The sequence below is a fragment of the Oncorhynchus tshawytscha genome, linkage group LG20 (assembly GCF_018296145.1).
Source record: "Oncorhynchus tshawytscha isolate Ot180627B linkage group LG20, Otsh_v2.0, whole genome shotgun sequence".
NCBI classification, from domain to species: domain Eukaryota; kingdom Metazoa; phylum Chordata; class Actinopteri; order Salmoniformes; family Salmonidae; genus Oncorhynchus; species Oncorhynchus tshawytscha.
Genome location: NC_056448.1, coordinates 45,398,614 through 45,425,162, shown reverse-complemented (window position 1 = coordinate 45,425,162; position 26,549 = coordinate 45,398,614). Strand labels below are relative to the sequence as shown.

The 26,549-nt window shown below is 52.5% G+C and overlaps 1 protein-coding gene across 3 annotated transcripts in view; it reads right to left on the bottom strand.

Annotated features, from left to right (window-relative positions):
• Positions 1-26,549, bottom strand: part of LOC112219891 (WD repeat-containing protein 7) — a 352,753-nt gene that overhangs the window by 181,947 nt on the left and 144,257 nt on the right. For all 3 annotated transcript variants that reach the window (XM_042302729.1, XM_042302730.1, XM_042302731.1), the window contains one exon: positions 11,738-11,854. In XM_042302729.1, coding sequence (XP_042158663.1) covers positions 11,738-11,854 — 117 coding nt within the window. The remainder of the gene's footprint in view (positions 1-11,737; positions 11,855-26,549) is intronic.

Genomic DNA, 26,549 nt, shown 5'->3' with positions numbered 1-26,549 from the left:
GAGGAGAAGGGAGGAGAGTTGGAGAGGAAAAGGTATGAGAGAGGAGAGAAGAGGAGTGGATGTGACACTCAAATCCCTCAGACAGACGTCTCAAAAGACCAGACAGCCAGGGGCGACCAGACAGACAGCCAGGGGCGACCAGACAGACAGCCAGGGGCGACCAGACAGACAGCCAGGGGCGACCAGACAGACAGCCAGGGGCGACCAGACAGACAGCCTGGGGCGACCAGACAGACAGCCTGGGGCGACCAGACAGACAGCCAGGGGCGACAGCAGGGGCGACAGACAGACAGCCAGGGGCGACCAGACAGACAGCCAGGGGCGACCAGACAGACAGCCAGCCAGGGGGACCAGACAGACAGCCAGCCAGGGGGACCAGACAGACAGCCAGCCAGGGGGACCAGACAGACAGCCAGCCAGGGGGACCAGACAGACAGCCAGCCAGGGGGACCAGACAGACAGCCAGCCAGGGGGACCAGACAGACAGCCAGCCAGGGGGACCAGACAGACAGCCAGCCAGGGGGACCAGACAGACAGCCAGCCAGGGGGACCAGACAGACAGCCAGCCAGGGGGACCAGACAGACAGCCAGCCAGGGGGACCAGACAGCCAGCCAGCCAGGGGGACCAGACAGACAGCCAGCCAGGGGGACCAGACAGACAGCCAGCCAGGGGGACCAGACAGATCTAATTTACATCCTACCTACCCATATAGAGACCCCCATATTTCCATCCTACCTACCCATATAGACACCACCATATTTACATCCTACCTACCCAAACATAGACACCACCATATTTACATCCTACCTACGTACACAGACACCACCATATTTCCATCCTACCTACCCATATAGAGACCCCCATATTTCCATCCTACCTACCCATATAGACGCCACCATATTTACATCCTACCTACCCAAACATAGACACCACCATATTTACATCCTACCTACGTACACAGACACCACCATATTTCCATCCTACCTACCTATATAGACACCACAATATTTACAACCTACCCATATAGACACCACCATATTTCCATCCTACCTACCTATATAGACACCACAATATTTACAACCTACCCATATAGACACCACCATATTTACAACCTACCAACCCATAGAAACCACCATATTTACATCCTACCCACCCATATAGACACCACCATATTTACATCCTACCTACCCATATAGACACCACCATATTTCCATCCTACCTACCCATATAGACACCACCATATTTCCATCCTACCTACCCATATAGACACCACCATATTTACATCCTACCTACCCATAGACACCACCATATTTACATCCTACCTACCCATATAGACACCACCATATTTCCATCCTACCTACCCATATAGACACCACCATATTTCCATCCTACCTACCCATATAGACACCACCATATTTACATCCTACCTACCCAAACATAGACACCACCATATTTACATCCTACCTACGTACACAGACACCACCATATTTACATCCTAACTACCCATATTTCCATCCTACCTACCCATATAAACACCACCATATTTCCATCCTATCTACCCATATAGACACCACCATATTTCCATCCTACCTACCTATATAGACACCACCATATTTACATCCTACCCATATAGACACCATATTTACAACCTACCAACCCATAGAAACCACCATATTTACATCCTACCCACCCATATAGACACCACCATATTTACATCCTACCTACCCATATAGACACCACCATATTTACATCCTACCCATATAGACACCACCATATTTCCATCCTACCTACCCATATAGACACCACCATATTTACATCCTACCTACCCATATAGACACCACCATATTTCCATCCTACCTACCAATATAGACACCACCATATTTACATCCTACCTACCTATATAGACACCACAATATTTACATCCTACCCATATAGACACCACCATATTTCCATCCTACCTACCCATATAGACACCACCATATTTACATCCTACCTACCTATATAGACACCACAATATTTACATCCTACCCATATAGACACCACAATATTTACAACCTACCAACCAATAGACACCACCATATTTACAACCTACCAACCCATAGACACCACCATATTTACATCCTACCTACCCATATAGACACCACCATATTTACATCCTACCTACCTATATAGACACCACAATATTTACATCCTACCCATATAGACACCACAATATTTACAACCTACCAACCAATAGACACCACCATATTTACAACCTACCAACCCATAGATACCACCATATTTACATCCTACCTACCCATAGACACCACCATATTTACATCCTACCTACCCATATAGACACCACCATATTTACATCCTACCTACCCATAGACACCACCATATTTACATCCTACCTACCCATATAGACACCACCATATTTACATCCTACCTACCCATATAGACACCACCATATTTACATCCTACCTACCCATATAGACACCACCATATTTACATCCTACCCATATAGATACCACCATATTTACATCCGACCTACCCATATAGACACCACCATATTTACATCCTACCCATATATATACCCCCATATTTACATCCGACCTACCCATATAGATACCACCATATTTACATCCTTACCTACCTATCCATTCATCTCAAAGGACCCTAATATGAATCTAATTTCTCTACATCCTTCCTTCCTTACAACGGTTTCTCAAATCTAGTCCTGGATTAACGAAGCATCTCCAACACCCTGCCACACCGCAACACCCTGCCACACAACCACACCCTGCCACACAACCACACCCTGCCACACAACCACACCCTGCTACACCCTGCCACACAACCACACCCTGCCACACAACCACACCCTGCCACACCCTGCCACACAACCACACCCTGCCACACCCTGCCACACAACCACACCCTGCCACACCCTGCCACCCAACCACACCCTGCCACCCTGCCACACCCTGCCACCCCCACACCCTGCCACCCAACCACACCCTGCCACCCTGTCACACCCTGCCACACCCTGCCACACCCTGCCACCCAACCACACCCTGCCACCCAACCACACCCTGCCACCCAACCACACCCACACCCTGCCACCCAACCACACCCTGCCACACCCTGCCACCCAACCACCCCTGCCACCCAACCACACCCTGCCACACCCTGCCACCCAACCACACCCTGCCACCCAACCACACCCTGCCACACCCTGCCACCCAACCACACCCTGCCACCCAACCACACCCTGCCACCCAACCACACAACCACACCCTGCCACCCAACCACACCCTGCCACACCCTGCCACCCAACCACACCCTGCCACCCAACCACACCCTGCCACACCCACCCTGCCACACCCTGCCACCCAACCACACCCTGCCACCCAACCACACAACCACACCCTGCCACCCAACCACACCCTGCCACACATTTTTTTTTACATGTTTCTCTGATTGGTTGGGCAGTAAAACCATAGCAACAATCAATATCACTGTGTGCTTTGATCCTCTCATCTATAACCTACATTTCCTCTCCTCCTCCATGCAAAGCTTCCATCCTGAGCAGTGGGTCCATTATGAAATAAGGCTATTAGAAAACCAGTGTATTGTAGCGGCATGTAGCATGCTGGTAGTGTGAGTGAGTGAGTGAGTGTGTGTGTGTGTGTGTGTGTGTGTGTGTGTGTGTGTGTGTGTGTGTGTGTGTGTGTGTGTGTGTGTGTACACAGTATGTCCCTAAGCATGGCTGGCAGCTTGGTTGGTAGTGGAGGAGATGAAAGGTATGGCATGGAGAGAGAGAGGGAGGGGAGGAGACAGGAAGGGGAGGAGACAGGAAGGGGAGCAAAGGGGAAGGAGAGAGGAAGGGTTAGGGGGACGCAGGGAGAGAGAGCATCCCTTCACACACACACACACACACAGGCCAGGGATCATCAACTAGATTCAGCCGTGGGCTGTCCCAGCAAATCAGATCACCGAGAGGTCCCAGCAAATCAGATCACCGAGAGGTCCCAGCAAATCAGATCACCGAGAGGTCCCAGCAAATCAGATCACCGAGAGGCCCCAGCAAATCAGATCACCGAGAGGCCCCAGCAAATCAGATCACCGAGAGGCCCCAGCTAATCAGATCACCGAGAGGCCCCAGCTAATCAGATCACCGAGAGGCCCCAGCTAATCAGATCACCGCGAGGCCCCAGCAAATCAGATCACCGCGAGGCCCCAGCAATCAGATCACCGCGAGGCCCCAGCAATCAGATCACCGCGAGGCCCCAGCAATCAGATCACCGCGAGGCCCCAGCAATCAGATCACCGCGAGGCCCCAGCAATCAGATCACCGCGGCCCCAGCAATCAGATCACCGAGAGGTCCCAGCAAATCAAATCACCGAGAGGCCCCAGCAAATCAAATCACCGCGAGGCCCCAGCAAATCAGATCACCGAGAGGTCCCAGCAAATCAAATCACCGCGAGGCCCCAGCAAATCAGATCACCGCGAGGCCCCAGCAATCAGATCACCGCGAGGCCCCAGCAATCAGATCACCGCGAGGCCCCAGCAATCAGATCACCGCGAGGCCCCAGCAATCAGATCACCGCGGCCCCAGCAATCAGATCACCGAGAGGTCCCAGCAAATCAAATCACCGAGAGGTCCCAGCAAATCAAATCACCGCGAGGCCCCAGCAAATCAGATCACCGAGAGGTCCCAGCAAATCAAATCACCGCGAGGCCCCAGCAAATCAGATCACCGCGAGGCCCCAGCAATCAGATCACCGCGAGGCCCCAGCAATCAGATCACCGCGAGGCCCCAGCCAATCAGATCACCGCGAGGCCCCAGCAATCAGATCACCGCGAGGCCCCAGCAATCAGATCACCGCGAGGCCCCAGCAATCAGATCACCGCGAGGCCCCAGCAATCGACCTCAAAACAAAACCTTTTTTAAATGGAATTTCTGTAAGTTGAGTCTGTTGTTACAGCCGGGTGTTAACGCAGCACAAAGGGAGTTAATCAGTAAGCGAGCATTGCATTGTAAGCAATCACTGCATGGCTCGACGTTATTGAGAACAACAACGCTCTCAGGCCGGGCCGAGCTGGCGGGTCGGCTTGCTGCAGACCAGTCAATACCCCCAGACATGCTTGACAATTTATCATTTTTCAGCTCTCATTTTTCACATATTGACAAAGTGTTTGTCCATTTCTTACGGTGGTGTTACATCTGTTAGCCGGATTACTAAAACAGAGACGGGCTTGCAAGCTATTGTAGACCTCTCCTCTCCTCTCCTCTCCTCTCTCTCCCTCTCCTCTCCTCTCCTCTCCTCTCCTCTCCTCTCCTCTCCTCTCTCCTCTCCTCTCCTCTCCTCTCCTCTCCTCTCCTCTCCTCTCCTCTCCTCTCCTCTCCTCTCTCTCCACTCCATTTAGTCTCCTTCTCCAGCCTCTCCAGTTTCAATGCTCCCAGATCCTGCTCCTCTGATTTATTTACAGAACAAACTCTACATATTAGGAAACTCCTGGTAGAGTTCTGACACTGTGAAACAATATCCTCTCTATTTACTGCTCCTCTCAGCAACTCCTCACCACACTCCTCTCCTCTCAGCACAGCACTTAAAATAAAACATTTAGTCAGTTTCATAACAGTTAACAGCCTTGATGCAGTTTCAATATCAAGCCAAATCCCAGATCTTTAAAGCTAAAGTCACACATGATTTATTTACAGAACAAACTGAGTACATATTAGGAAACAGGGCAAGCTGGTAGAGTTCGTGACACTGTGAAACAATATCCACACTATCTATTTACTGGGAATGGCTTCGTTACAGCAACACACACACACACACACACACAATCTCAAAGGAGGTAAAACATGGTTCAGTTTCACACTGAAAAAAAACACATCCACACACAACCGCAAGAATCTAAGTCATGAATAGGAAAACTCTGATCATATTTCAACAACAGTTACCATGAACCGTGCCAGGAAAGCATTTCCATACGCAAAGTAAACCAGAGAGAGACACATTTGCCAGACAGTGAAAAGAGAGGTTCTTCCTGCTACGGTCTGGTCTGGTACTGTCTGGTTCTGTACTGTAGCAGTATGGTGGTCTGGAGGGATGATTCCTCCTGCTACTGTCTGGTTCTGTAGCAGTATGGTGGTCTGGAGGGATGATTCCTCCTGCTACTGTCTGGTTCTGTACTGTAGCAGTATGGTGGTCTGGAGGGATGATTCCTCCTGCTACGGTCTGGTCTGGTACTGTCTGGTTCTGTACTGTAGCAGTATGGTGGTCTGGAGGGGATGATTCCTCCTGCTACTGTCTGGTTCTGTACTGTAGCAGTATGGTGGTCTGGAGGGATGATTCCTCCTGCTACTGTCTGGTTCTGTACTGTAGCAGTATGGTGGTCTGGAGGGATGATTCCTCCTGCTACGGTCTGGTTCTGTAGCAGTATGGTGGTCTGGAGGGATGATTCCTCCTGCTACTGTCTGGTTCTGTAGCAGTATGGTGGTCTGGAGGGGATGATTCCTCCTGCTACGGTCTGGTTCTGTACTATAGCAGTATGGTGGTCTGGGGGGATTATTTATGGGGGGGGTAGAGTGGTAGCCTATATTCTTTTAATTTAACTAGGCAAGTCAGTTAAGAACAATGACGGCCGACCCCGGACGACGCTGGGCCACGGGACTCCCAATTGGATGTAATACAGCCTGGAATCGGACCAGGGACTGTAGATACCTTAGACCGCTGTGCCACTCGGGAGCCCACCTGGAATCGAACCAGGGACTGTAGATACCTTAGACCGCTGTGCCACTCGGGAGCCCGCCTGGAATCGAACCAGGGACTGTAGATACCTTAGACCGCTGTGCCACTCGGGAGCCCGCCTGGAATCGAACCAGGGACTGTAGATACCTTAGACCGCTGTGCCACTCGGGAGCCCACCTGGAATCGAACCAGGGACTGTAGATACCTTAGACCGCTGTGCCACTCGGGAGCCCGCCTGGAATCGAACCAGGGACTGTAGATACCTTAGACCGCTGTGCCACTCGGGAGCCCACCTGGAATCGAACCAGGGACTGTAGATACCTTAGACCGCTGTGCCACTCGGGAGCCCACCTGGAATCGAACCAGGGACTGTAGATACCTTAGACCGCTGTGCCACTCGGGAGCCCACCTGGAATCGAACCAGGGACTGTAGATACCTTAGACCGCTGTGCCACTCGGGAGCCCACCCCTAGTGAGCTAACACATTTCTCACATTAGTCCACGCTTGGCAGCTTGACTGTGTTCAGTCAGGTGAAAGTGTGTGTGTGTGTGTGTGTGTGTGTGTCAATGGCTCCAATTAGTGCTCTCATGAGAACAGGCAGGTGACGACAGACCGATTGGAAGATCCTGCCGGCAACACAGACATGTCAAAAGTAGTGCACTATATAGGGATTAGGGAGCCAATGGGGACACAGGATGTTGTCTAAAGGCTGCTATCAAGTGCCTGATAATCCATAGTCCAATCCAACCCATGACGGGTCCAACTGAAACTCCACAGGGTAATGAAGTGACAAGGGGCTGGTCCACAACTACTTACTCCCAGGACCTCTATAAACTGACCCATGTGTAAAACAGAGAGAGGGAGAGAAGAGACAAAGAGGGAGATTGTCTTCCTCCACACTGTATAACACAAGACGTGTCAATATTTGTTCAATTGGCAAATAGGCTGTGCCTCTCTCTGCTGGCCTCCCCTCTCTGCTGGCCTCCCCTCTCTGCTGGCCTCCCCTCTCTGCTGGCCTCCCCTCTCTGCTGGCCTCCCCTCTCTGCTGGCCTCCCCTCTCTGCTGGCCTCCCCTCTCTGCTGGCCTCCCCTCTCTGCTGGCCTCCCCTCTCTGCTGGCCTCCCCTCTCTGCTGGCCTCCCCTCTCTGCTGGCTGGCCTGCTGGCCTCCCTCTCTGCTGGCCTCCCCTCCCCTCTGCGTGGCTGGGCTATCTGCTGGCCTCCCCTCTCTGCGTGGCTGGGCTATCTGCTGGCCTCCCCTCTCTGCGTGGCTGGGCTATCTGCTGGCCTCCCCTCTCTGCGTGGCTGGGCTATCTGCTGGCCTCCCCTCTGCGTGGCTGGGCTATCTGCTGGCCTCCCCTCTCTGCGTGGCTGGGCTATCTGCTGGCCTCCCCTCTCTGCGTGGCTGGGCTATCTGCTGGCCTCCCCTCTCTGCGTGGCTGGGCTATCTGCTGGCCTCCCCTCTCTGCGGCCTGGGCCTGGGCTGGGCTATCTGCTGGCCTCCCCTCTCTGCGTGGCTGGGCTATCTGCTGGCCTCCCCTCTCTGCGTGGCTGGGCTATCTGCTGGCCTCCCCTCTCTGCGTGGCTGGGCTATCTGCTGGCCTCCCCTCTCTGCGTGGCTGGGCTATCTGCTGGCCTCCCCTCTCTGCGTGGCTGGGCTATCTGCTGGCCTCCCCTCTCTGCGTGGCTGGGCTATCTGCTGGCCTCCCCTCTCTGCGTGGCTGGGCTATCTGCTGGCCTCCCCTCTCTGCGTGGCTGGGCTATCTGCTGGCCTCCCCTCTCTGCGTGGCTGGGCTATCTGCTGGCCTCCCTCTCTGCGTGGCTGGGCTATCTGCTGGCCTCCCCTCTCTGCGTGGCTGGGCTATCTGCTGGCCTCCCCTCTCTGCGTGGCTGGGCTATCTGCTGGCCTCCCTCTCTGCGTGGCTGGGCTATCTGCTGGCCTCCCCTCTCTGCGTGGCTGGGCTATCTGCTGGCCTCCCCTCTCTGCGTGGCTGGGCTATCTGCTGGCCTCCCCTCTCTGCGTGGCTGGGCTATCTGCTGGCCTCCCCTCTCTGCGTGGCTGGGCTATCTGCTGGCCTCCCCTCTCTGCGTGGCTGGGCTATCTGCTGGCCTCCCCTCTCTGCGTGGCTGGGCTATCTGCTGGCCTCCCCTCTGCGTGGCTGGGCTATCTGCTGGCCTCCCCTCTCTGCGTGGCTGGGCTATCTGCTGGCCTCCCCTCTCTGCGTGGCTGGGCTATATGCTGGCCTCCCCTCTCTGCGTGGCTGGGCTGTCTGCTGGCCTCCCCTCTCTGCGTGGCTGGGCTGTCTGCTGGCCTCCCCTCTCTGCGTGGCTGGGCTGTCTGCTGGCCTCCCCTCTCTGCGTGGCTGGGCTGTCTGCTGGACTCCCTCTCTCGTCCCACTGGACTCCCCTCTCTCGTCCCACTGGACTCCCTCTCTCGTCCCACTGGACTCCCTCTCTCGTCCCACTGGACTCCCCTCTCTCGTCCCACTGGACTCCCCTCTCTCGTCCCACTGGACTCCCCTCTCTCGTCCCACTGGACTCCCCTCTCTCGTCCCACTGGACTCCCCTCTCTCGTCCCACTGGACTCGTCCTACTCTCTAAAGTTGACCAGAGGCCTACGGGTCTGAGCCTGTCAGGATAGGCAGTCCAGTAACTGTCATAACACCGACGCTGAACACACTACCAGCCTATCACAACTCTCTGTGACTCAACGCCACCGGCCTATCACAACTCTCTGTGACTCAACGCCACCGGCCCATCACAACACAACGCAACGCCACCGGCCCATCACACGCACGCCACCGCCCATCACAACGCCACCTGGCCCATCACAACGCCACCGCCCATCACACGCAACGCCACCGCCCATCACAACGCAACGCCACCGGCCCATCACAACGCAACGCCACCGGCCCATCACAACGCAACGCCACCGGCCCATCACAACGCAACGCCACCGGCCCATCACAACGCAACGCCACCGGCCCATCACAACGCAACGCCACCGGCCCATCACAACGCAACGCCACCGGCCCATCACAACGCAACGCCACCGGCCCATCACAACGCAACGCCACCGGCCCATCACAACGCACGCCACCGGCCCATCACAACGCCACCGGCCCATCGCAACGCCACCGGCCCATCGCAACGCCACCGGCCCATCGCAACGCCACCGGCCCATCGCAACACCACCGGCCCATCACAACACCACCGGCACATCACAACGCAACACCACCGGCACATCACAACGCAACACCACCGGCACATCACAACGCAACACCACCGGCACATCACAACGCAACACCACCGGCACATCACAACGCAACACCACCGGCACATCACAACGCAACACCACCGGCCCATCACAACGCAACACCACCGGCCCATCACAACGCAACACCACCGGCCCATCACAACGCAACACCACCGCCCATCACAACGCAACACCACCGCCCATCACAACGCAACACCACCGCCCATCACAACGCAACACCACCGGCCCATCACAACGCAACACCACCGCCCATCACAACACCACCGCCCATCACAACACCACCGCCCATCACAACACCACCGCCCATCACAACACCACCGCCCATCACAACACCACCGGCCCATCACAACACCACCGGCCCATCACAACACCACCGCCCATCACAACACCACCGCCCATCACAACACCACCGGCCCATCACAACACCACCGGCCCATCACAACACCACCGGCCCATCACAACGCAACAGTGTGAACTGTGTTACTCTAACTCAGTAATTAGAGTATAGTCATGGAAATCCCATGTGCTTCTTGACAGGCCAATGGCCATGCAAGATCCTAACAATTGGACATGCTCCTTATAGGACACATCACTGCACTCTATACTCCTCTGTAAACTGGTCATCTCTGTATACCCGTCACATGACCCACTGGTTGATGCTTATTTATAAAAACCCTCTTAGGCCTCACTCCCCCTTATCTGCAGCCCTCATCCCCCACATACAACACCCGTTCTGCCAGTCACATTCTGTTAAAGGTCCCCAAAGCACACACATCCCTGGGTCACTACTCTTTTCAGTTCGCTGCAGCTAGCGACTGGAAGGAGCTGCAACAAACACTCAAACTGGACAGTTTTATCTCAACCTCTTCATTCAAAGACTCAGTCATGACAGTTGTGGCTGCTTTGTCTGATGTATTGTTGTCTCTACCTTGTCCTTTGTGCTGTTGTCTGTGCCCAATAATGTTTGTACCATGTTGTTGTCATGTGTTGTTGCCAGCATGTACCATGTTGGGTTGCTACCATGTTGGGTTTCTACCATGTTGGGTTGCTACCATGCTGCTACCATGTTATTCTGCTACCATGCTGTTCTGCTACCATGCTTCCACCATGTTGGGCTGCCACCATGTTGGGCTGCCACCATGTTGGGCTGCTACCATGTTGGGCTGCTACCATGTTGGGCTGCTACCATGTTGGGCTGCTACCATGTTGGGCTGCTACCATGTTGGGCTGCTACCATGTTATGCTGCTACCATGTTATGCTGCTACCATGTTGGGTTGCCACCATGTTGGGTTGCTACCATGTTGTTCTGCTACCATGCTGATACCCTGTTGGGTTGCTACCATGTTGTTCTGCTACCATGCTGATACCCTGCTGGGTTGCTACCATGTTGTTCTGCTACCATGCTGATACCCTGTTGGGTTGCTACCCTGTTGGGTTGCTACCATGCTGCTACCATGCAACAGTCTACAAGGAAGTGTGTGTGTCCAGGTAAGAGCTTGGAGTCCTGTAGACAACAGTCTACAAGGTAGTGTGTGTGTCCAGGTAAGAGCTTGGAGTCCTGTAGACAACAGTCTACAAGGTAGTGTGTGTGTCCAGGTAAGAGCTTGGAGTCCTGTAGACAACAGTCTACAAGGTAGTGTGTGTGTCCAGGTAAGAGCTTGGAGTCCTGTAGACAACAGTCTACAAGGTAGTGTGTGTGTCCAGGTGTTTTCCTACCTGCTATGATGTCATCGTCCGTGACTTCCATCTCTTCGGCAGTGGGCAGCTGTGTTTCCACAGGAAGGGTATCAGGAAGGGGTGGGGACGGCACGGCGGCGTCAGCGGAGGTTCCCGCTGTACATACACAAATAAACAACACACATCAAGTCAAGCAGACTGTCCAACAACCATTTTTAGCCTGTTAGCTTCAACTTCATTTATTTAATTTTAGATTGATAGAAGGCCACATTCTCCAATGGGTAGGCTCAGTGGATGTTCCCTGTAAAGGACAAAATAAATAACACACACATTATGTTTAGATAGAAATGTGATAAATAAAGTTTGATTGGATGGTTGATGTTAATAGATTGAAAAAAAAATGTTCAACTGAAAACTATTTTCATTTGAGAAAAATAGCCTCATCATAATTTGCACGGATGTCAAATGTGGGGAAGTCCATTGAGCCATACCACCACGATCGTTCTGGGTGACACAGTCAGAAACTAAGGAATTCAGACAGACACAAAACCCACTAACCTCCTTCCTGCTACAATTAAATGTCACTAATTTGCCCTGGTTCCTTTGTGTCCCTTGGTTAAGTATCTCATCAGGCCTTATTGGGGATGGAAGCAACATTACAGTCCCTTCATTAACCCCTTTATCATTACACCTACTTTTATTCTGCCGGTTCATTTAACCCTTATCCTGGATTTACCTTAAAATACGCTTTTCATTACGATCAGGACAGTGAATCAATGGTGCTTAAAGGTGAGAACGAGCTAATCTCTGCTAGCGCTAATTAATGAAGCTAAATGCCCCTTCTCTCCTCCTCCCTTTCCCCCTCCTCCTCCTCTCCATCTCTCCGCTCCTCCCTTTCCCCCTCCTCCTCCTCTCCATCTCCATCTCTCCGCTCCTCCTTTCCCCCTCCTCCTCCCCTCCTCCCTTTCCCCCTCCTCCTCCTCCCATCTCTCCGCTCCTCCCTTTCCCCTCCTCCTCCTCCCATCTCTCTGCTCCTCCCTTTCCCCCTCCTCCTCCCCCATCTCTCTGCTCCTCCCTTTCCCCCTCCTCCTCCTCTCCATCTCTCCGCTCCTCCCTTTCCCCTCCTCCTCTCCATCTCTCCGCTCCTCCCTTTCCCCCTCCTCCTCTCCATCTCTCCGCTCCTCCCTTTCCCCCTCCTCCTCCCTCTCCATCTCTCCGCTCCTCCCTTTCCCCCTCCGCTCCTCCCCTCCCCCTCCTCTCCCTCCTCTGCTCCTCCTCCCTCTCTCCTCTGCTCCTCCCTTTCCCCCCCTCCTCCTCTCCTCCTCTGCTCCTCCCCTTTCCCCTCTCCTCCTCCCTCCCCCTCTCGCTCCTCCTCCCCTTTCCCCCTCCTCTCCTCCTCCCTTTCCCCCTCCTCTCCGCTCCTCCCTTTCCCCCTCCTCTCCGCTCCTCCCTTTCCCCCTCCTCTCCGCTCCTCCCTTTCCCCCTCCTCTCCGCTCCTCCCTTTCCCCCTCCTCTCCGCTCCTCCCTTTCCCCCTCCTCTCCGCTCCTCCCTTTCCCCCTCCTCTCCGCTCCTCCCTTTCCCCCTCCTCTCCGCTCCTCCCTTTCCCCCTCCTCTCCCTCCCTTTCCCCCTCTCCGCTCCTCCCTTTCCCCCCTCCTCCGCTCCTCCTCCTCCTTTCCCCCCCCCCTCTCTCCTCTGCTCCTCCCTTTCCCCCTCCCCCTCCCCCCTCCTCTCCCTCCTCCCTTTCCCCCTCCTCTCCGCTCCTCCCTTTCCCCCTCCTCTCCGCTCCTCCCTTTCCCCTCCCTTTCCCCCTCCGCTCCTCCCTTTCCCCCTCTCCCCCTCCTCTCCGCCCTCCATCTCTCCGCTTCCCTTTCCCCCTCTCTCTGCTCCTCCCTCTTCCCCCTCCTCTCCCTTTCCTCCCTCCTTTCCCTCCTCCCCCCTCTTTCCGCTCCTCCCTTTCCCCCCTCTCTCCTCCTCCCTTTCCCCCCTCCTCTCCTCTCCGCTCCTCCCTTTCCCTCTCCTCTGCTCCTCCTCTCTCCATCTCTGCTCCTCCCTTCCCCCTCCTCCCTTTCCTCTCCATCTCTGCTCCTCCCTTTCCCCCTCCCTCCTCCCATCTCTGCTCCTCCCTTCCCCCTCCACCTCCTCCTCCATCTCTCTCCCTTTCCCCCTCTCCGCTCCTCCCTCCTCCCTTTCCCCCTCCACCTCCTCCTCTCCATCTCTCTGCTCCTCCTCTTCCCCCTCCTCCTCTCCATCTCTGCTCCTCCCTTCCCCCCCCCCCCTCCTCCTCCTCTCCATCTCTCTGCTCCTCCCTTCCCCCCTCCCTTTCTCCTCCTCTCCTCCATCTCCTCCTCCTCCCTCTCCATCCTCTGCTCCTCTCCTGCTCCTCCCCCCTCCCTCCCTCTCCCATCTCTCTGCTCCTCCCTTTCCCCCTCCTCCTCCTCCTCCTCTCTCATCTCCCTGCTCTCTCCCTTCCCCCCCCTCCTCCTCCTCTCTCCATCTCTCTGCTCCTCCCTTCCCCCTCCTCCTCCTCCATCTCTCTGCTCCTCCCTTCCCCCTCCTCTCTCTCCACCCCCCTCCTCCTCCTCCTGCTCCTCCCTTTCCCCCTCCTCTCTCCTCCCTCCCCCTCCATCTCTCTCTGCTCCTCCCTTCCCCCTCCTCCTCCTCTCTCCATCTCTCTGCTCCTCCCTTCCCCCTCCTCCCCCCTCTCTCTCTCCATCTCTCTGCTCCTCCCCCCTCCTCTCCCCCTCCTCCTCCTCCCCCTCCATCTCTCTCCTCCCCCTCCTCCCTCCTCCTCCTCTCCCTCTCCGCTCTCTCCTCCCTTTCCCTCCCTCTGCCCTCCCTCCCCCTCCTCCTCCTCCTCCCTCTCTCTGCTCCTCCCTCCTCCTCCCCTCTCTCCATCTCTCTGCTCCTCCCTCCCCCTCCCTCCTCCCTTCCCCCTCCTCCTCCCTCTCTCCATCTCTCCTCCCTTTCCCCCTCCTCTCCGCTCCTCCCTTTCCCCCTCCCTCTCTCTCTCTCCCTTCCCCCTCCTCCTCATCATCTCCATCTCTCTGCTCCTCCCTCCCTTCATCTCTCTCCCTTTCCCCCTCCTCCCTCTCTCCTCTCCTCTCCTTCCCCTCCTCCCTCCTCATCTCAATCCCCTGCTCCTCCCTTCATCTCTCTCCCTTTCCCCCTCCTCTCCGCTCCTCCCTCCTCCTCCTCCTCTCCTCCCTCCCCCTCTCCGCTCCTCCCTTTCCCCCCTCCTCTCCCTCATCTCTTCCCCCCTCCTCTCCTCTCCTCCCTTTCCTCTTCATCTCTGCTCCTCCCTTTCCCCCTCTTCCTCCTCCTCCCTTCCCCTCCCTCCTCCTCCTCTCTCTCTCTCCTTTAGTCTCTTAGTGACACAGAACAGATCCTCCCTTCCCCCTCCTCCTCCTCCTCTCCTCTCCTCCTCCTGCTCCTCCCTTCCCCTTTCCCCCCTCCTCCCATCTCTGCTCCTCCCTTCCCCCTCCTCTCCGCTCCTCCTCCTCCCATCTCTCTGATCCTCCCTCCCCCCTCCTCCTCCTCTCTCCATCTCTCTGCTCCTCCCTTCCCCCTCCCTCTCCATCTCAGAACCTCCTCTCCTCTCCTCCTCCCCTCTCTCCCCTCTCCTCCCCCTCCTCCTCCTCTCTCCCATCTCTCTGCTCCTCCCTTCCCCCCTCCTCTCTCTCCCTTTCCATCTCTCTGCTCCTCCCTTCCCCCTCCTCTCTCCTCCATCTCTCTGCTCCTCCCTTCCCCCTCCTCCTCCTCCCTTCCCTCTCTCTCATCCTCACCCTCCTCCTTTCTCTCCATCCATCTCTGCTCCTCCCTTTCCCCCTCCTCCTCCTCTCTCCATCTCTCTGCTCCTCCCTTCCCCCTCCTCCTCCTCCTCTCTCCATCTCTCTGCTCCTCCCTCCTCCTCCCCTCCCCCCCTCCTCCTCCCTTTCCATCTCTCTGCTCCTCCCTTTCCCCCTCCTCTCTCTCCATCTCTCTGCTCCTCCCTTCCCCCCTCCTCCTCAGGTTCTCTCTGCTCCTCCCTTCATCTCTCTCTGCTCCTCCCTTCCCCCTCCTCCTCCTCCTCATTCTCCTCCTCTCTCCTGCAGGTCCCTTCCCTCCTCCTCTTCATCTCTCTGCTCCTCCCTTCCCTCCTCCTCTTCATCTCTCTGATCCTCCCTTCCCCCCTCCTCCTCCTCTCTCTCCTTTAGTCTCTTAGTGACACAGAACAGATGTAGCTTCTCAGCACTTGTTAGCAGATCAGAGACAAGCGGCTCTATCCACTAGGCACAAACAGTAGAAATCCCGTCTGAACTGGGAAAGGTACTACCTGAACAGGTACAATGTAGGGTTGCATCCAACTTCTAACACGTTTCAGTTAGGCGTGTCCTAATGAGCGCGTTTCAGTTAGGCGTGTCCTAATGAGCGCGTTTCAGTTAGGCGTGTCCTAATGAGCGCGTTTCAGTTAGGCGTGTCCTAATGAGCGCGTTTCAGTTAGGCGTGTCCTAATGAGCGCGTTTCAGTTAGGCGTGTCCTAATGAGCGCGTTTCAGTTAGGCGTGTCCTAATGAGCGCGTTTCAGTTAGGCGTGTCCTAATGAGCGCGTCTCAGTTAGGCGTGTCCTAATGAGCGCGTCTCAGTTAGGCGTGTCCTAATGAGCGCGTCTCAGTTAGGCGTGTCCTAATGAGCGCGTCTCAGTTAGGCGTGTCCTAATGAGCGCGTGTCCTCAGTTAGGCGTGTCCTAATGAGCGCGTCTCAGTTAGGCGTGTCCTAATGAGCGCGTCTCAGTTAGGCGTGTCCTAATGAGCGCGTCTCAGTTAGGCGTGTCCTAATGAGCGCGTCTCAGTTAGGCGTGTCCTAATGAGCGCGTCTCAGTTAGGCGTGTCCTAATGAGCGCGTCTCAGTTAGGCGTGTCCTAATGAGCGCGTCTCAGTTAGGCGTGTCCTAATGAGCGCGTCTCAGTTAGGCGTGTCCTAATGAGCGCGTCTCAGTTAGGCGTGTCCTAATGAGCGCGTCTCAGTTAGGCGTGTCCTAATGAGCGCGTCTCAGTTAGGCGTGTCCTAATGAGCGCGTCTCAGTTAGGCGTGTCCTAATGAGCGCGTCTCAGTTAGGCGTGTCCTAATGAGCGCGTCTCAGTTAGGCGTGTCCTAATGAGCACGTCTCAGTTAGGCGTGTCCTAATGAGCACGTCTCAGTTAGGCGTGTCCTAATGAGCACGTCTTCAGTTAGGCGTGTCCTAATGAGCACGTCTCAGTTAGGCGTGTCCTAATGAGCACGTCTCAGTTAGGCGTGTCCTAATGAGCACGTCTCAGTTAGGCGTGTCCTAATGAGCACGTCTCAGTTAGGCGTGTCCTAATGAGCACGTCTCAGTTAGGCGTGTCCTAATGAGCACGTCTCAGTTAGGCGTGTCCTAATGAGCACGTCTCAGTTAGGCGTGTCCTAATGAGCACGTCTGTTAGGCGTGTCCTAATGAGCACGTCTCAGTTAGGCGTGTCCTAATGAGCACGTCTCAGTTAGGCGTGTCCTAATGAGCACGTCTCAGTTAGGCGTGTCCTAATGAGCACGTCTCAGTTAGGCGTGTCCTAATGAGCACGTTTCAGTTAGGCGTGTCCTAATGAGCACGTTTCAGTTAGGCGTGTCCTAATGAGCACGTTTCAGTTAGGCGTGTCCTAATGAGCACGTTTTAGTTAGGCGTGTCCTAATGAGCACGTTTTAGTTAGGCGTGTCCTAATGAACGCATTTCAGTTAGGCGTGTCCTAATGAGCACGTTTCAGTTAGGCGTGTCCTAATGAGCACGTTTTAGTTAGGCGTGTCCTAGTGAGCACGTTTCAGTTAGGCGTGTCCTAGTGAAGACGTTTCTGTTAGGCGTGTCCTAGTGAAGACGTTTTCAGTTAGGCGTGTCCTAGTGAAGACGTTTCAGTTAGGCGTGTCCTAATGAGCACGTTTCAGTTAGGCGTGTCCTAATGAGCACGTTTCAGTTAGGCGTGTCCTAATGAGCACGTTTCAGTTAGGCGTGTCCTAATGAGCACGTTTCAGTTAGGCGTGTCCTAATGAGCGTGTTTCAGTTAGGCGTGTCCTAATGAGCACGTTTCAGTTAGGCGTGTCCTAATGAGCACGTTTCAGTTAGGCGTGTCCTAATGAGCACGTTTCAGTTAGGCGTGTCCTAATGAGCCCGTTTTAGTTAGGCGTGTCCTAATGAGCGCGTTTTAGTTAGGCGTGTCCTAATGAGCACGTTTTAGTTAGGCGTGTCCTAATGAGCACGTTTCAGTTAGGCGTGTCCTAATGAGCGCGTTTTAGTTAGGCGTGTCCTAATGAGCGCGTTTTAGTTAGGCGTGTCCTAATGAGCACGTTTCAGTTAGGCGTGTCCTAATGAGCACGTTTCAGTTAGGCGTGTCCTAATGAGCCCGTTTTAGTTAGGCGTGTCCTAATGAGCGCGTTTTAGTTAGGCGTGTCCTAATGAGCGCGTTTTAGTTAGGCGTGTCCTAATGAGCGCGTTTTAGTTAGGCGTGTCCTAGTGAACCCGTTTCAGTTAAGCGTGTCCTAGTGAACACGTTTTTAGCAGGGACAGAACACACAACGGGTCTCCTGAAACCACACCACTACAGCGACACACACACACACACACACACACGTCTGCTGCCTTCTGCTCGATGAGCACGCACTTTTGTTGCCATATCGACAACTTTCCTCCAATTACATTTGATGAAGTGTGTGTGTGTGTGTGTGTGTGTGTGAGGGGGAATGATTCATTCCAGGCTCCCTGAGAAAATGTTCCTTTATGGTTCAATTAACCTCTCCATAGACAACTGACATATGTAAAGAGAAAATGTTTATTTATTCCACTAGTAGCTAGATCTGGTGGTGAGGGGGGCGGCACAGTGGCGAGGGGGGCAGCACAGTGACGGAGGGTATTTGCTGACTTGCTATGAGGTCATCCGTCCCCCTCTCCCTCTACGGAGCCGTCCCCCTCTACGGAGCTGTCCCCCTCTCTCTACGGAGCCGTCCCCCTCTCCCTCTACGGAGCCGTCCCCCTCTCCCCTACGGAGCGGTCTCTCTCTCTATGGAGCGGATATAGACTAGAGCCCATAAAGAGGGACAGTGTGGGGGATATAGAGCCCATAAACAGGGACAGTGTGGGGGACATAGAGGCCATAAACAGGGACAGTGTGGGGGGGACATAGAGGCCATAAACAGGGACAGTGTGGGGGATATAGACTAGAGCCCATAAACAGGGACAGTGTGGGGGATATAGAGGCCATAAACAGGGACAGTGTGGGGGATATAGAGGCCATAAACAGGGACAGTGTGGGGGATAGAGAGGCCATAAACAGGGACAGTGTGGGGGATATAGACTAGAGGCCATCACTTCAGGCAGTCTGAATAGACATCCATCTCTACCTCCTCCAAGGTCAAACAGCCGGTGTCAGCTGTGACACATGGCTTCCACTTGGCCTCGTTTAGCCCCTGGAGTGGGACCGGCCTCCTTAGCCCCTGGAGTGGGACCGGCCTCCTTAGCCCCTGGAGTGGGACCGGCCCATCCAACCATGCCCCACTCTGACCCTCCTCCTACTCCCAACCTCCTGCCCATGTTCCTGTCCTTCCTCTACAACATTGGAGTCTCGTCTGGACCTAATCTATTCTTTCATCAGAGTGAAGTTCAAATACTTTAGCTGTGCTTGATTGAGCTTGTCCGGCCTCAAGCAATGGAACTGTCCCAAAAGTGCAAACTCGTGCCTACCTCCTGTGTCACTCAGGCCTCCCTGGGGGTGACGTGGGGGGTTAGGGGGCACGACCAGACAAATGAAACAAACCCGCTGCTCCAGTGACCAAGCAGGTAGGCACGGGTTTGCACTTTCTCAAGGAGGCTCACCTGTGTCGGATTTTAAGCACCTGGTTATTCATCCATCCTCCCACCTGCTGACCCGGGCCCCAGGGGCCAGCTGGGCCCTCCCAAAGAAAGAAACAAACAAGGGGAGAGAGGTAGAGAGAGGGGTAGAGAGAGGTAGAGAGAGGTAGAGAGAGCAAGAGCGAGAGATCAGTCACCATCACCTCATGCTTCAGCATGATAATACACGGCCCCATATCTCAAGGATCTGTACGCAATTCCTGGAAGTTGAAAATGTCCCAGTTCTTCCATGGCCTGCATATTCACCAGACATGTCACCAATTGAGCATGTTTGGGATGCTCTGGGTCGATGTGTACGACAGTATGGTCCAGTTTCCGCCAATATCCAGCAACTTCGTACAGCCATTGAAGAGGAGTGGGACAACATTCCACAATCAACAGCCTGATCAACTCTACGTGAAGGAGATGTCACACTGCATGAGGCAAATGGTGTTCACACCAGATACAAACTGGATTTATGATCCACGCCCCAATTTTTTTTTTTTTTTTTTAGGTATCTGTGATCAGATGCATATCTGTATTCCCAGTCATGTGAAATCCATAGATTAGGGCCTCATGAACTAACACTGAACAAAAATATTAAAACGCAACATGTAAAGTGTTGGTCCCATGTTTCATGAGGTGAACAAAAAGATCCCAGAAATGTTCCATATGCACAATAAGCTTTTATTAACCCAAAAAAAGGTTTTACTGATCTGTTTACCTCCCTGTTCGTGAGCATTTTATTCTTTGTCAATATAATCCATCCACCTGACAGGTGTGGCATATCAAGAAGCTGATTAGACAGCATTAACATTACAAAGGTGAACCTTGTGCTGGAGTTGATCAGGCTGTTGATTGTGGAATGTTGTCCCACTCCTCTTCAATGGCTGTACGAAGTTGCTGTTGGTTGTTTTTTAAATGACTGATTCCATGATTTGACATGTTTCTTGAATTTCTATGTTGTAAGACTTTTTTGATGGAATATTTTTTACATAGATAATCAAAATAGGTTAATATTAAATTCCTCAAATCTTGTATGGCTAATTTCTGTGGCTTTGTTGTGCTTAAATAATTTCACGTCGCATAACTGATTTTGGTCAATTGCGTTTAGAATTTCATCAGTCGTCTTATTGGTAAAAATCAATTTATTGCGTTACAGTGTATGTTTCTACTGTTTGAGTTTCAAAGTATTCATATCGTAGCTCTGGGTTATTTTGCGGTTTATGTTTTTCATTTGACGTTTGTCTCAGGTGTTTTCCAATTGTTTTACATTCGTTATCAAAGCATTATTTTTATTTTTTTTAAAACTTTGTTTTCTTGTTTCGGATGTTGCATCTCTTTGGTTCTCTCAGATTTACTTTTGATGTTACTTTTTGGAAGATACAATTCATGTCTCTATTAGCTGAATGGATACCTCCTTTAAATGGTTTCGGAAATTATTGAAGACCTGAACAGAATTCATCATTTCATTTGAGTTTAATGTTTCAGTGAATTTCTGTTGCAACTGCCTTTATTTTGCCAGACCTCGAGAAGAGTAGGTTTTGCCTTGGCAGCAGCTAATGGGGATCCATAATAAATATGTTTGGAGCCCATCTGTATGATTGGTTCAGTTTGTACTATTTAATGGCTAGTTAAATCAAATTTAAAAAAAAATCTTTACTGCTGGTTAATTTGTTCAGAAACACGTTGATCTGACTGTGGTCTGACACTAATGGAGGGGGGGGTCCACGTCAGTGATGACATAATCGACTACACTTGTCCCAAGAGCTGAGCAGTAAGTGAACCAACCTAAAAAGAGTCCCATCTGACTCTATCATTAAGCCTGTACAGGCCTAACGCTCGACAGAGATGCACTAACTCCTTCCCCTTTTTGTTCAGTGTTTGTTCAGGACTGTTTCCATTATTTATAAAAGGGCTACTGTACAAGGAGGGGTGTTCAAATATGTGGTGGTTACCTCCCTCATCAGTGTCGTCAGGCTCAGAACCTGATTTCACATTGAAATCTCCACAAAGCATAACTTTACCCTCTGTCTAAAATGTAATGATTTCTGTATGGAGAGAAAACGGATCCTCATAATATGATGAATCTGAAGAAGCATAAGCTGCACATACGTATACATCATGTCCCAATAGATTGTACCTTCGTTAAGTTTTAGCCAAATGTGGTTAGTACCTCCCCCCCCCCCCATTTCATTCAGCACTAAGTCCTGCTTATGCCAGTCCCAGGCCCATTTTACGTTTTTGTTTGATTGATGGTTGTAAACTTTTTCTAAAGCCTGAGGGACACTGAGTATCTATGTCTCCAAACAAAGTATCTCCCTCTCTCTCAGCCACGGTCTCTCCCTCTCTCTCAGCCACGGTCTCTCCCTCTCTCTCAGCCACGGTCTCTCCCTCTCTCTCAGCCACGGTCTCTCCCTCTCTCTCAGCCACGGTCTCGCCCTCTCTCTCAGCCACGGTCTCTCCCTCTCTCTCAGCCACGGTCTCTCCCTCTCTCTCAGCCACGGTCTCTCCCTCTCTCTCAGCCACGGTCTCTCCCTCTCTCTCAGCCACGGTCTCTCCCCCTCTCAGCCTCTCAGCCCCCTCTGGTTTTTGCGACTGCACTTGAAAAAAACTTTCAAAGTCCTTAATTTTCCAGATTGACGGATCTTCATGTCTTGAAGTAAGGATGGACTGTCGTTTCTCTTTGCTCATTTTAGCTGTTCTTGCCATAATATGGACTTGGTCATTTACCAAATAGGGATATCTTCTGTATACCACCCCTACCTTGTCATAAAACTGATTGGCTCAAACGCATTAAGAAGTGAAGAAATTCCACAAATTTACTTTTAACAAGGCACACCTGTTAATTGAAATGCACTCCAGATGACTACCACATGAAGCTGGTTGAGAGAATGCCAAGAGTGTGCAAAGCTGTCATCAAGGCAAAGGGTGCCTACTTTCAAGAAAATCAAATATATTCGGATTTGTTTAAACACTTTTTTGGTTATTACATTATTCCATGTGTTATTTCATAGTGTTGATGTCTCCATTATTATTTCTACAATGTTTAAAATAGTCCAAATGAAGAAAAGCCCATGAATGAGTAGGTTTTCTAAAACTGTTGACTGGTACTGTATAAACCCCCACCCAAAAGGGCACTTGACAAGTGGGAAGGCAATGTTGCAGGTGCTCGGGCAAGAAACTCCTCTCTGTCTGTCCGTGCGTGTGGGTAGATCAGCCAGCCAGGCCTCAGTCCTCTGGTGCTCGGCAGCTTTTTGTTCAGTCGTCAGCGTATTCCAATTCCCCTTTCAGCGCTACAGAACAGCGGGTCAAAAGGCTGGATGCGACTCAGGGGGGAACTGACATAAGCCGTGCTCCACTTACTGGCCGGGCAGCTGTTATGAGAGGAGGCCCACGGTGAGGACCAGAGAGGAGAGGAGGCCCACGGTGAGGACCAGAGGAGAGGAGGCCCACGGTGAGGACCAGAGAGGAGGGGAGGCCCACGGTGAGGACCAGAGGAGAGGAGGCCCACGGTGAGGACCAGAGAGGAGAGGAGGCCCACGGTGAGGACCAGAGAGGAGAGGAGGCCCACGGTGAGGACCAGAGAGGGAGGAGGCCCACGGTGAGGACCAGAGAGGGGAGGAGGCCCACGGTGAGGACCAGAGAGGAGAGGAGGCCCACTGTGAGGACCAGAGAGGAGAGGAGGCCCACTGTGAGGCCAGAGAGGAGAGGAGGCCCACTGTGAGGCCAGAGAGGAGAGGAGGCCTACTGTGTGGCCAGAGAGGAGAGGAGGCCTACTGTGAGGCCAGAGAGGAGAGGAGGCCTACTGTGAGGCCAGAGAGGAGAGGAGGCCTACTGTGAGGCCAGAGAGGAGAGGAGGCCTACTGTGAGGCCAGAGTGGAGTGGAGGCCTACTGTGAGGCCAGAGTGGAGTGGAGGCCTACTGTGAGGCCAGAGTGGAGGCCTACTGTGAGGCCAGAGTGGAGACCTACTGTGAGGCCAGAGAGGAGGCCTACTGTGAGGCCAGAGTGGAGGCCTACTGTGAGGCCAGAGTGGAGGCCTACTGTGAGGCCAGAGTGGAGGCCTACTGTGAGGCCAGAGTGGAGGCCTACTGTGAGGCCAGAGTGGAGGCCTACTGTGAGGCCAGAGTGGAGGCCTACTGTGAGGCCAGAGTGGAGGCCTACTGTGAGGCCAGAGTGGAGGCCTACTGTGAGGCCAGAGTGGAGGCCTACTGTGAGGCCAGAGTGGAGGCCTACTGTGAGGCCAGAGTGGAGGCCTACTGTGAGGCCAGAGTGGAGGCCTACTGTGAGGCCAGAGAGGACGCCTACTGTGAGGCCAGAGAGGACGCCTACTGTGAGGCCAGAGAGGACGCCTACTGTGAGGCCAGAGAGGACTAGTCAGAAAGAGGTAGGCGGGCAGCCAGAATGAGAGAAAGACAGAGGTAGAGAAAGATAGTTTATATTAAAACTTGAGCTTTAGTTTCTCTCTCATATTTGATGGATTATTTCCCTTATTTTTTCCCCTTGCTTACTTCCTGTCTAACGCACTTGTTTACTTCCTGTCTAACTCACTTGTTTACTTCCTGTCTAACTCACTTGTTTACTTCCTGTCTAACTCACTTGTTTACTTCCTGTCTAACTCACTTGTTGACTTCCTGTCTATTTCACTTGTTGACTTCCTGTCTATTTCACTTGTTGACTTCCTGTCTATTTCACTTGTTGACTTCCTGTCTATTTCACTTGTTGACTTCCTGTCTATTTCACTTGTTGACTTCCTGTCTATTTCACTTGTTGACTTCCTGTCTATTTCACTTGTTGACTTCCTGTCTATTTCACTTGCTTTGGCAATGTAAGCATAAGCAGGGGGCTGCAGTCAGAGGAAGTGGGATTCAATAGAGATGATTCCCAGATTCAGAGTGTTGAAGTGAGACAAACTTCAATCACCATTTGGGCCTTTTAAAATGGAGTGAAGAGAGGACCAACCACTGACCACACCTTCATCTGACTGTGGATTAAAATGGAGGAGTGAAGAGAGGACAAACCACTGACCACACCTTCATCTGACTGTGGATTAAAATGGAGGAGTGAAGAGAGGACAAACCACTGACCACACCTTCATCTGACTGTGGATTAAAATGGAGGAGTGAAGAGAGAACAAACCACTGACCACACCTTCATCTGACTGTGGATTAAAATGGAGGAGTGAAGAGAGGACAAACCACTGACCACACCTTCATCTGACTGTGGATTAAAATGGAGGAGTGAAGAGAGGACAAACCACTGACCACACCTTCATCTGACTGTGGATTAAAATGGAGGAGTGAAGAGAGGACAAACCAATGACCACACCTTCATCTGACTGTGGATTAAAATGGAGGAGTGAAGAGAGGACAAACCACTGACCACACCTTCATCTGACTGTGGATTAAAATGGAGGAGTGAAGAGAGAACAAACCAATGACCACACCTTCATCTGACTGTGGATTAAAATGGAGGAGTGAAGAGAGGACAAACCAATGACCACACCTTCATCTGACTGTGGATTAAAATGGAGGAGTGAAGAGAGGACAAACCACTGACCACACCTTCATCTGACTGTGGATTAAAATGGAGGAGTGAATAAACCACTGACCACACCTTCATCTGACTGTGGATTAAAATGGAGGAGTGAATAAACCACTGACCACACCTTCATCTGACTGTGGATTAAAATGGAGGAGTGAAGAAACCACTGACCACACCTTCATCTGACTGTGGATTAAAATGGAGGAGTGAATAAACCACTGACCACACCTTCATCTGACTGTGGATTAAAATGGAGGAGTGAATAAACCACTGACCACACCTTCATCTGACTGTGGATTAAAATGGAGGAGTGAAGAGAGGACAAACCACTGACCACACCTTCATCTGACTGTGGATTAAAATGGAGGAGTGAAGAGAGGACAAACCACTGACCACACCTTCATCTGACTGTGGATTAAAATGGAGGAGTGAAGAGAGGACAAACCACTGACCACACCTTCATCTGACTGTGGATTAAAATGGAGGAGTGAAGAGAGGACAAACCACTGACCACACCTTCATCTGACTGTGGATTAAAATGGAGTGAAGAGAGGACAAACCACTGACCACACCTTCATCTGACTGTGGATTAAAATGGAGGAGTGAAGATAGGACAAACCACTGACCACACCTTCATCTGACTGTGGATTAAAATGGAGGAGTGAAGAGAGGACAAACCAATGACCACACCTTCATCTGACTGTGGATTAAAATGGAGGAGTGAAGAGAGGACAAACCACTGACCACACCTTCATCTGACTGTGGATTAAAATGGAGGAGTGAAGAGAGGACAAACCACTGACCACACCTTCATCTGACTGTGGATTAAAATGGAGGAGTGAAGAGAGGCTAAACCACTGACCACACCTTCATCTGACTGTGGATTAAAATGGAGGAGTGAAGAGAGGACAAACCACTGACCACACCTTCATCTGACTGTGGATTAAAATGGAGTGAAGAGAGGACAAACCACTGACCACACCTTCATCTGACTGTGGATTAAAATGGAGGAGTGAAGAGAGGACAAACCACTGACCACACCTTCATCTGACTGTGGATTAAAATGGAGGAGTGAAGAGAGGACAAACCACTGACCACACCTTCATCTGACTGTGGATTAAAATGGAGGAGTGAAGAGAGGACAAACCACTGACCACACCTTCATCTGACTGTGGATTAAAATGGAGTGAAGAGAGAACCAACCAATGACCACACCTTCATCTGACTGTGGATTAAAATGGAGTGAAGAGAGAACAAACCACTGACCAAATCTGACTGTGGATTAAAATGGAGTGAAGAGAGAACAAACCAATGACCACACCTTCATCTGACTGTGGATTAAAATGGAGGAGTGAAGAGAGGACAAACCACTGACCACACCTTCATCTGACTGTGGATTAAAATGGAGGAGTGAAGAGAGGACAAACCAATGACCACAC